The 11,396-nt window shown below is 33.6% G+C and overlaps 2 protein-coding genes across 2 annotated transcripts; one reads left to right on the forward strand and one right to left on the reverse strand.

Annotated features, from left to right (window-relative positions):
* Positions 1-2,984: 2,984 nt before the first annotated feature.
* On the forward strand, positions 2,985-5,640 carry LOC143585171 (uncharacterized protein At2g38710-like). Its single transcript, XM_077067017.1, has 5 exons — positions 2,985-3,269; positions 4,021-4,140; positions 4,359-4,473; positions 4,790-4,883; positions 5,349-5,640. Exons 1-5 carry the CDS (start codon positions 3,163-3,165, stop codon positions 5,543-5,545), a joined length of 633 nt encoding a protein of 210 aa, XP_076923132.1. The 5' UTR covers positions 2,985-3,162; the 3' UTR covers positions 5,546-5,640.
* A 1,036-nt stretch (positions 5,641-6,676) lies between these two features.
* LOC143585172 (uncharacterized) lies at positions 6,677-9,211 on the reverse strand. Its single transcript, XM_077067018.1, has 3 exons — positions 9,067-9,211; positions 8,308-8,575; positions 6,677-7,014 (listed from the first exon to the last, which is right to left on the reverse strand). The coding sequence occupies exons 1-3, from the start codon at positions 9,173-9,175 to the stop codon at positions 6,738-6,740; spliced, it is 654 nt and encodes a 217-aa protein (XP_076923133.1). The 5' UTR covers positions 9,176-9,211; the 3' UTR covers positions 6,677-6,737.
* Between the last annotated feature and the right edge of the window lie 2,185 nt (positions 9,212-11,396).

An 11,396-nucleotide genomic window follows, 5' to 3' on the forward strand; every position in this document is an offset into this window, starting at 1 on the left:
TAAGTAAAACTTAAGATGTATTAAATAAAACCATTTGATAACATGGAGGAATGAACTCACTATAGCCAATTCTCTCAATAACTCAAAAATCCTTTTACAAACATATTTTTATTTTAGCCATTAATTCGTTGATGACTTTAGTTGTTGCATCTATTAACATGATTAATAAATAACATGTTGTAGGAAGTGTAAATGAGCATGCTCAATAATGAAAATAGAAAATTTACATTTATATTCCATATATGGGAATCTCATATAGTCATATGCATCAATATTTTCATCTATAAGATTGAAATAAATTCCTTAAAATTGCATCCAAATAATAGATTTATAGTGCTTCTTTCTAAACCGACATTATTTCTTCAAAGTCTTCTAAACCATAATCTTTATCATTTGATTTTTGAGTTGGTATTAATCGGCACGCTTCATCTACAAATAATATCCCATCTGGCTTCTTATATCTGCATTCAAGTGTTGGAAACATTTAAATTTTCATTTTTCTTAAGGCGGGGTATTTTGGTCTTTCATAGCCAGGCTTGAAAATTAAAAGTGTGCAGTTTAAGATAAGAGTTGCATACCATTCTCCTAGTTTTTGTCCTTGTGAGACCAACAAATTCTCCAACTATATCACTCTGCGAAAACAAAAGCTGGCACAGGCTTGAATATACTCTTTGCCACAATAAAATGAACTTATGAGTAGTAAGAATATAAAGATTAATATTAATAATAAGAGAGCTTGCAAGAAAACATACTTCTTAATTATGTGGAACCTGGAAAGACACATTTTTCATCATCCAAGCCACTCAACTGCGAATTACGTGGAAACTGGAAAGACACATTTTTCATCATCCAAGCCACTCAACTGCAAAAACAAACAACAAATAAGGAAGTACTGTTAATCTGATTATTTAATTTTCAGTTATTTATTGTTACCGAAAGAATACCTTCATATAGCATGAACGTATGCTAACATTTGACATCGTCTCAGCTCTCTCCCGTAAACTTAATTTGTAGATCTTTTTAAATGAAATAAATCCATTGGGATCTGACCCAATAAACAGTAACCTCCAGCATTGCTATCAGTTTGTACAAATGAGAAAATAAATACCAGAAACAAATCTTTACAGATGTCCACATCAAAATCTCAAATAACATATAATACAAAAGCACAAGTACACGAAGAAGAAAACATGTCTTCCTTTAGTTAGATGAATTTCTTGATGACTTGTAATATCATTTGTAAAGTAGATAGAACGTGTTATCGTTCTATTGTGATGCGGGAATCGGGATTCAAAATACAAGGTCTGTTGCTCATTTGCTACTATGAATAACCAAAAAATAAGAATTTCGTATGTTCACTAAAACGGTAATTCGGACCAGTTAACTCAAAAATGACAATTATGATCCTTGAGAATAACCCAACATATAAGATCAGACCTTCCAACAAAAAACACAGAGGGTTGTACAATGAAGAACCCATATCTGACAGTTTGACTAAATGGTCAGACCTGCACAAAGCTCCTTCAAAACTTTTATTTCCTAAACAACCATTTATAAATTTGATCCTTTATTATAGAATTCCAATTACGTCCCTCGTATTTAGTTGCACATAATATGAGATGATTGCCATTTAATACTATAAAACTAAATTGTTCCAAGTATATGAAGCATCCCATCTACTAAAAATTGGAAACTAATGCTGTTGACATAAGACTAAATTTATTGCATAACACAATAAGTTGTCAAAAGAACTTCATTATGGTTGTTTCACAGATATATGTATCACTTAGGGTTATGTTATTTACTTGTCAATAACATTAGTTTTCATTCAAACAACCCACCGTACATAGTATTTAAGCATCCCATCTACTCAAGCAAACAACCAAGTACTGATTAGAGGTACAAAATAATCTAATGGCATTAACTTGACTTAATTATTATGCAGCATCAACCAATCAAGAGTGAAATTCTTGCTCACATACAACACATAGATGATATTTTGGAACTTAAATAAATTAATTTTATGTACCACATGAATGACCAATGTGATTTACTCTATAAAATAAAAAATTATTAGATCAAAAGCAACAACAACATATTGAACTGCTAATCAGTTCAGAAAGATGAAAGGATTAGCAATGCTTAAAAGCATATTTTAACAATTAAAAGTATCATATTAAAATGTGTTAAAATACATAGAAAGTACTAAATGGAATTTAGGGAGGTGAAAAAAGACGAAGTCAAGAAAAGAATTACCAAACCATGTTGTCTCGAGTTCAAGGCAAGCATGTATCTTCCCAAATTACACATTCACCCTTGCATTGATGGCATGTCACCATCATCTGCAGTTAACATTATCACTATTAACACTTTCTAGGATCACGTCCATATATTTTAGAAGAATATATAAAGTGATTGTGCTTGAGACCCACAATAAAAAATAAATAAACTTTTGTTACCTTTCCATTACATTGTGGACAATCTAAGCTTGATCTTTCATTGGCACACACTTTACCAGGGGTGTTACCCATACCTCTACAACTTGGCAAGGTAAATATTTAGTAACACAAAAGTAAATAAAAAATACCTAATCGACGACTTCAAATTGGATAACTGTAGTAACAAAATCAATATCATTATGCACAGATTATGTTATAGAACTTAAAAAATCGTCAGAGTAGAGGAAGAGAACAACAATAATAAGAAAGTAAATAAGGCGTTTAATTGTTCTGAGTATCATCGGAAAGAAACTGTCTGGCAACTGCTCTTCACCAAAAATAACTGTCAAATACTTGAAGGAGCGTGTTAAAATAATACGTAGTGAAAATTAAAAGGGAGGCTTGTTGTGTGGATGACAGGTGTCTATAAAATTCCTGTTTTATTATAAAAGTAGATGTAATTCAGAAAAGAAAAAGCCACACCCACCTTTCCTATAATAAAGGGTCCATCTCCCAAATAATAATAATAATAATAATAGCAGAAGAGAGTTTGATTCAACTTTCAATTCAAGCTGGTGTTGTTGTTGGATCAATCAGTGAATCCATCAATCGATTTCGAACAACACCCGTTTGAGATTTATTTAAAAAACCCCTAATTCTTTCTTTAAATCCATTCAATTACCCTCTTTCGATTTTTTGTTAATAATTAATCACAGGAAGAAGAATGGTGTCAGCAAATAGGGAGATGGTGGTGTATTGCTTTGATACACTAGTGGCTCACTACAATGATGAGCAAGTGCCTCCTCCTGCTTTTGACGATCAGGGTCAACAGTAAGTTATTATATTATATTAATAATAATAATAATACTCTCGCTCTATCTCTATATTTATATATATATATATATATATATATATTATATGTATTGTATACCTTTCTGTTTCTGTATTGGTTTTGCATGTAGTAAAAACCGAAAAATCCTAATTTGTAGATTTATTGTTTTTTATTATTTAAGTTTTAGTATCCAAATATTAATCAATTAGTTATCGGTTAACACAATGGCACGAATTCGTTGTTTTGGGCCAATTATTTTTGTTTCACACCAATAATTTCAAGCTACAATGGCAAACCGGAAAACGAAAAAACTTAAATTAAATGGTTTTCAACAACTCAATAACTGAAATTTCGGTTTTTGGTTCGGTTTTAGTCCAAACCAACCCATGCATACCCTAATACATGTTGATGTTGAAGAGAAGAGTAAAGTATTGATCTTTGATGTTTTCGGATATTATTTAAGTCATTTTGTCTGTTTGTTTGGGTGTGTACTTAATTAACTTTTGGATTACTTTGTGTTATTTTGGTTAGTTAGTGGATATTAATTATGTTTTTGGTGAGGGGTAGACCGTAGATAAAAGGTGTAATATGCAAATTTGTGGCCAAAATCGTAATATGATGACATCCGTGTAATTATAAATCATATAAACATGGGCAGTTCACCTTTTATAAATTATATTGTCTCTTTTGTATATTTTAGAATTTAGAATCATTTATATTAGAATTAACTGTTTATATATGTGATTGCAGCCCATTATTTGTGACTTGGAAGAAAGTGGTTAATGGTTATGAACCCCGTTTACGTGGGTGCATAGGGACACTTTCTGCCCGTGACATAGTGAACGGTTTCAAGGATTATGCTTTAACAAGGTTAGTATGTATCCTATGCACTATAAGCATGTTAATCAAATCACTGTTGTTATATATCTCATCTAAGTAATGAGTTGGTGTAATGACGCACCTAGAAATTTTACATTGTATTTTGAAAGGTTTATATATTCAATCATCTGAATTTAAGTTCAACAACTTATCTATAAAGTTTATATATTCAATGACATTTAGTTTTTTAATTTGTTTTTGTTTTGCAGTGCTTTGAGGGATCATCGATTTCCTCCGATACAAGCTAAGGAGTTACCGTTCTTGCAATGTACAGTTTCGCTTCTTACTAATTATGAAAATGCTGCTAACTATCTCGATTGGGAGGTAGGCTTTTCGTATTTTGCTCAAGTTTAAGCTTGTTACTATTGATTAATACAAGAATGTTACAATCATTTAAGGTCATGTTACTCATGTATATGTAACATGAAAGCTAAGGAGGACCAAATTTATATCATTCACGATCAAGCGTGTAAATTAAAAAATAGCTATATAAAGGAACATGTTATATGGACTGCAAGTCGCCTAAAGTGTATTTGTATGCATAAAACCTATTAAATCATTTTATTCGAAAAAAACTAGATCACTATTGAAACATATAATGTTTATTATAATTGACTCTTATTATCTTGTGATGTTGCAGGTTGGAAAGCATGGTATAATTATTGAGTTCACTGATCCTGACTATAATACCAAGCGAAGTGCAACATACCTACCTGATGTCGCTGCTCAAGAAGGTTAGTTTTTGTCGTGTTTAAAATTGGATTATTGTTTTAGTAATGGCTTTTGAATGTATAATATATTACTTTTTATGAAATATAAGATGGTTTCTGTTCTAAAGTAATAATGTATTTTCACTTGTCAACTGATGCCACATTGTCACTTGCCATGCCAACATTAATAAAGAATGCCGAATAACCACACATTGCCACGTCATTTTGCCAACTCAGCGTTTTTACATATTCATCATGTTTCTTGTAGGGTGGCAATGTCTGATATGACATGAAAATAAGCAGGTTTCGGTTGTCATATCTAATCCCTTTAATAAAGGGGTCGTGTTCAGGTTGACATGTTTAGATCGTTTCTAGGTTACCTTTTACCCAACACAATACCATCTTTTAAAAAAATATATAATTAGACAAAACGTATAATGGTTGACTCATTGAAATTCGAAAGTGAAAGTGTTAGTTTTTGTTCTTCAGGTTGGACAACAATCGAAGCAATCGACTCGTTGATGAGGAAAGTTGGTTATAGAGGTGCAATTACTGACTCAGTGAGGGGCCGTATTCGACTCACTCGCTACCAAAGCACATTGTTCACTATGAACTACAGTGACTATGTTAACTATGTCAAAACAACAAGGGGTGAGGCCCCGTCTGTAGCGGGCCTCAAAGACTAACTAAGCTGTTTGACATTGAGTACCAAAAACTTATTATGGTTGTTTGAAAGGAATCAGGTTTCCGGTTGGGACGTCTCTATTTGTATTCTCAGTTCATTGACATTTCTGCTTTTTAAGTTGCTGTGACATTGTTCCAAATTTGGCTGATAAAATTCATGATTCTAGACATTTGGTGTTTGTTATATATGTGTTTTAAGTTGCTGTGACATTGTTCCAAATTTAGCCAGCTTTATTACCTTACCACTAACAAAGCTAGCGACATTTAAATTCCACCTGGATATCCCTTCTATAGCCGCGAAACAGGCAATCTTCCACATACCAGAAATCCTAGACATTAGGGGATAACATCTCCAAGTTCTATTGCTTACTAGTATTGCATTGATGACTCGAACGTCGAACCCAAAGTGAGGGTGGCTCGGATTTGTAATCTTTCCTTTCCGAGGAATCAACAAATTAAGGGATTTTTTTGAGGGGCAAACACCATATCACTAGACAACACAATTTTACCGTCAAATAAGAAAACTAGCTTTCCAAATCGAGAGCTTAGCTTTGATTTACTCAGTTAGTTTTGTATATTACATTTTGTTTCTTAACTTATAAAAACATATTTAACATATCATTTTGAACATTGACTTTTTGTTCAGTTTTTACAAAGTTAAAAAGGGTTCGTAACTCTTAAGACGGGTTGTTGTGGTTAGGGTTAGTTAACTCGTCACGTCAGTGCCACACAGGAAGTGCGGTTTTAACTAAACCATTCGTTAACTCTCGCGTTGTCGTTTAACTAGACGTTAAATAAAAGAAAAAAAAGTGTGATTAGTTAAATGGGGTGGCCCACCATTTTCTTAATATTAAGCTTGTTACCACGTTAGCTAAACCTCCATAGCACCTCCCCGTGGACCCCGCCTCCCACTTAATTAACCAAATTCTGCCGTCCGGCTAGCAGCTTAACTAAAACAAAACCCCTTCATACAGTTTTAATTTTTACTACAGATTGGTTCAGGATTTAACCAAAATATCATAAAACCAGACCAAATAGCCACAACATGTTTAAATGACAAGACGGTGAAACCAAGATGAAAGGTTCATACAAAGTTACAAACAGTAAAACACAACCATTCGACATAAGCCAATTAAAAGCATTAAAATTCGTTATGGTTACGAAGTAACATACATTTCAACATTGAACCGTCACTCAATCAGAATCATGTCTGCTTTTACCCTTGTCTCTTTTATGCTTCCGCTTGTCATCCGAATCACGGGCATGATGCCTCTTTTCTCTTCGTTCATGTTTCCGTTCTTCTCGTCTTTCATACTTCTCTTGCTTTTTCTCTTCACGCCTTCTTTTCTTTCGGGTAACTTCATCTTCTGAATCTTCCTTTGCATCAGAAACATTTGTGTTTTTAGGCACATCTGTTGTCATTGCAACTGGGGCAGGTAGAGAACTCGATTCTTCCCACGCTTTAGGTGCCCTGAAGTTAAAACAGTTAAAATAACAGAGATTAATTCCAATTGTTTATTAATATCACATATACAAATAAAAATGACTACTAGTTGTTAATGTATGGTCAACTCCTAGCAAATCTTCAAATTCGTATGATTTCAACACAAATTGATAATACCACATACATCCCCTTTTTAAAAAGTATGACATTTATGCCCTACCCTTAAAACTTACATTCGAATACGAGAGTCGGGAGTAGTGAAAAGAAAAAAAATAAAAAATCATAATAGCAAATGTACCCATTTTTAAATTAGTAGCATATATACCCTTGTGGTGCGGGTTCATCTCTCTCGACCAGTTCAGGTTCAAGGGACATACATTAGAATATGAGAGCTTAGAGTGAAAAGAGAAAAAGTAGGCTATAACAGTCAGATTATAAATTGTATTTAATAAAATGAGAAAATTTAAAATTTTAACTTTTAAAATATTGAATGGGTACACTTGATATTAATTTTTTGGTTGGGTAAAGAAGATACAATATTACCCCTTCCAAAAAATGTTAAGACTAGTCATCTTATTTGTCATTTTAGTCATTTAGTGTATATGTAAAATATGGCATTTAACAATTACTTTCCAATATATATTTTTTTTAAAAAAGACATTTCTTTCAAACTTTTAAATGAACTTTTGGCATTTTATGTGGCTGCTAGCATGGCAACCAGTGCCACATCAGCAGTTACAAGTAAGCACAAATAAAATAAGGATATTTGACATCCAACAAATCCTTGATTCTTTTCTGACCTGTTACCCAATCCGCTTGTCTTGACCAAATACAAAACACATCCTTAATACATATAGTGTTATAAACTGATGCAGGAGTATCCGATCCATTAAGTCGACCCGACCCAAATATTTATTTTCAATTATAAATAAGGTTGTTAGGTTTTTTTGGTTTTTGAATAGGTTTAGAACCTTTTGGTTCCAAGTAACCAAGCTTTTGGCTAATAATCATATGAGTTTCTTGATTGCCATGCGCTTCTAACTGCATCATAAATTCTCTTTTATTTATAAATTTTGCATTATGTGTATGTTTTTTTGTCTTTAATACAACAATACTTGTTAAAAAAAAGCCACGAGCTGGCTTACGCTTTTAACGAGCTGAGCACAAGCTAAAATTTTGAGCTCGTTAAAATAAATGAGCCAAGCTGAGCCGGCTCATTTAAGTTAGAGCTCGAGCTTGCCCTGGCTCGGATCTGCTCTGCCACCTAGGCACCAAGTTCATAACTAATAAGTGAAATCCAGTTGAAACAAAGAATCTTACTTGGCAAAACCGAGCCCCTGAACGTGAGCCGCCTCAGCATGTCCAGCACCCAAGTCTTCTGCAGTGGATCCTCGTTTCACAAGTTCAGAAAACTCGTGTTTATCAAGTCTATTAGTTTGAGGTTTTGTAGAACGTTTAGGAGCTAAACCTAAAGCTTCCCTCATAGCTTGTTCTTCTTCTTCCTTGATCCTTCTTATTTCTTCTTTAGCAGCATCCATATCCGCCTGGTTGCCTTTTTTATCCCTAGCATACCAGTGTAAATCCTTCCCTGTTTATAAATAATTCCCGAAGAACATCAGCTGAATAGTTACTCAGAGATTATATTATAAAAGCACACAATTGTGCCTAATATCAGTAGAGCTTGGTTTTAACATGCGCGCACATCAGGAGCACATAAGCGCCATGCGAAAACAGGTGGAACCGGTTAAAAGTTGACCCAAGTAACCCTTTAAGACAGAACCCTCTGAAATCATTGTGTTACAAGAAATCAGACCATTGGTGAATAAAATGATTTTTGTGATCATATTTGACACGGTTGTTGTTAATAAAAAGATATGATTATTAGTAAACAAAAGGTGCTTCAAATAAGCCCAGCACCAGTAACTACTAGTCATTTCACGAATTCACGCCCTTTTCATCATTACATACATCGGTGGTATAAAACTATATTTTACATATTTAGAAAACCGTATATTCAGTCGAACATCATGAAACTTAGTAAAAATTTAAAACATGCAACTAGTAAATAAAGAGACTAACCTTTCTGCCATCTTCCTACAGGAGCCTTGAGACTATGACCAATATAGTTCTCTCTATACTTATCAACCTTCACATCATCCCAGTTAAACTCTGCACACAGATATAACATATATCATCTCAATTAACAATTCTTTCTCTACACTCAGAAGTTATATAACAACAAAATAAAACATAATACTACCACACAAAGCCACCAAAAAAACAATAGAGTAGCTTATCACATAAAATTACATTTCATTATAAAAGATTACAAAATCATAAAAAACCCTAATTCCCAAATATTCATCCCAAATTATGTGTCCAGAACATCAAATTAATAACAGAAACAGTCATTATCCAATTATACAGAGACAAATCAACGAGATACATACAGAAAGTTATGTTACAAATCTGAAAACCCTAATTAGCAAAGATGATATATGAACTTACGATCACGGCCACCACGAACACCACCTCTGGACGGATGATACATGATTGCTGATGCTTATGCTTATGCCGTGTGTATATACTTCGAATCGCTGAAGATAATTGCGGTATGAATTTGTGAAATTGATTTGATTATTGTGTTTATGAGGGATGAATGATATTATTGTTAAGCAATACTTATATGAATAATAATCCCCATGCTTATATATAGTCTCCTGGTAAGGTCCTTTAATAGTAGTTATTAGTAATTTCAGTCCTTGTATTTCATAACAAATAACTATACTAGAAACTTGTATATAACACGAGTTAGGGGGTGTTTGGCCAAGCTTCTATTTTTAAGCTTATGCTTATATATAAAAGACAAAATGGCAAAACTGGTCCTTTATGTTTTCATGGTTTTTCAATAGTCGTCATTTGGCAAACTTAATGATTGAAATCATGTTCTATGTTTCAAAAATGTATCACGTTACGTCCTTTTACACTAACTCAGTTAAGTTTTTTCGTTAAATCTGATAATAAGCATTAAGGAAGAGGCTAATTTTGTAAATTCACGTATTTATTTAATAATTAAAACTAAAAGAAATAATATATATATATATAAACACCTCTCTCTCTCTCTCCAACAAACCAATCTTCATCCTCTGGCCACCACCACCACCACCTACACCCATCCACCCCAATAATCACCACCAACACCAAGAATCTCATAAACACCCTCCACACGTGACCGACGCCGCTGCGTGAACCACAAGTACCACAATAGCACCACCATCGTCGATCCAATCAACAGAAAATTAATCGACTGAACCGTCACTGGTTCATATCTAAATGGAGGTGAAGCAAGTTTATAAACTCTAGATCTAGAAGGGTTGGATGAATCAGACCAAATCCGACCCGAATCAAAGAAAAATTACACTTGAATCAAAACAAATCGAAGATTATGTGAATAACTAGGGCATAAAAGATCCGAAATCAGACCCGAATTGGATCATCATGTTTGTGAATAGCTGGGTAATTTGTGTCGGTCAAATTTAAGGACGGGTTGAGGTGGGTGGTTTGACAGTTGTGAATCTGATGTTTCTAATGGCGGTGACGGTGGGTTGAGGTGGGTGCCCCGTGGTTGTAGATCTAATGGTTGTAAATGACGGTGGCGGCGACTTGAGGCCGGAACCCGGTGGAAATTAAGATGGTGAGATGCAAACCAACGGTGCCGACGGTAGGCTTCCGGTAGATCATCACACAATGATTAAACAGGGAGGGAGAGAGAGAGAGAGGAAGTGGTGGGTGGGGCTTGCATCTTCTGGTCGCCGGAAATGAGAGGTGAGAGAGTGACGGTGGCAGGTGGTGGTGAAAGTGGCCAAGAGAGAGAGAGGTGAGAGAAAGAGATAAAGAGAGAGAGAGAGTGTGTGTAATTTATATGTATAATATAATTTTTTGTTATTAAATAAAATTTGAAGTTACAAATATACCCTCATGTGCATTGCACATGACCAAATTTAATGAAAAAACTTAACTGAGTTAGTGTAAAAGGACGTAACGTGATACATTTTTGAAACATAGAACATGATTTTAGTCATTAAGTTTGCCAAAGGACGACTATTGAAAAACCATGAAAACATAAAGGACCAGTTTTGCCATTTTGTCTATGTAAAATTAGCTTATAGCTTTTTTTGTATTATTTGATAAGCTTTTTTTAAATGTTTGGATTAGCTTATATTCTATAAGTTAATTATGTGTCTTAATAAGTTGTTAAATCCAACATTCTTTAATTTGTTAGAGTAATAATTACTAATCCACCACTATTTGAGAACAAATAAGTAATTTACACCCTTAAACAAATAAACATCTAACAAATAAGCTAAAAAACCATATTCAATTAAGCTTCTTCAAATGAGTTTATATAA

This window comes from Bidens hawaiensis, unplaced genomic scaffold (genome assembly GCF_021521415.1).
Source record: "Bidens hawaiensis isolate Kalapana, Puna unplaced genomic scaffold, B.hawaiensis_p1.1 tig00033597_1, whole genome shotgun sequence".
Taxonomy (NCBI): Eukaryota; Viridiplantae; Streptophyta; class Magnoliopsida; order Asterales; family Asteraceae; genus Bidens; species Bidens hawaiensis.

Coding starts and splice junctions, on each gene's coding strand:
- LOC143585172 (XM_077067018.1), bottom strand. CDS start 9,175: ATGTTATATCTGTGTGCAGAGTTTAACTGGGATGATGTGAAGGTTGAT. Junction 8,576..9,066: donor TGTAGGAAGATGGCAGAAAG/GTTAGTCTCTTT, acceptor ATTTATAAACAG/GGAAGGATTTACACTGGTAT. Junction 7,015..8,307: donor CAGGGGCTCGGTTTTGCCAA/GTAAGATTCTTT, acceptor TTTTAACTTCAG/GGCACCTAAAGCGTGGGAAG.
- LOC143585171 (XM_077067017.1), top strand. CDS start 3,163: ATGGTGTCAGCAAATAGGGAGATGGTGGTGTATTGCTTTGATACACTA. Junction 3,270..4,020: donor TTTGACGATCAGGGTCAACA/GTAAGTTATTAT, acceptor ATGTGATTGCAG/CCCATTATTTGTGACTTGGA. Junction 4,141..4,358: donor AAGGATTATGCTTTAACAAG/GTTAGTATGTAT, acceptor TTTGTTTTGCAG/TGCTTTGAGGGATCATCGAT.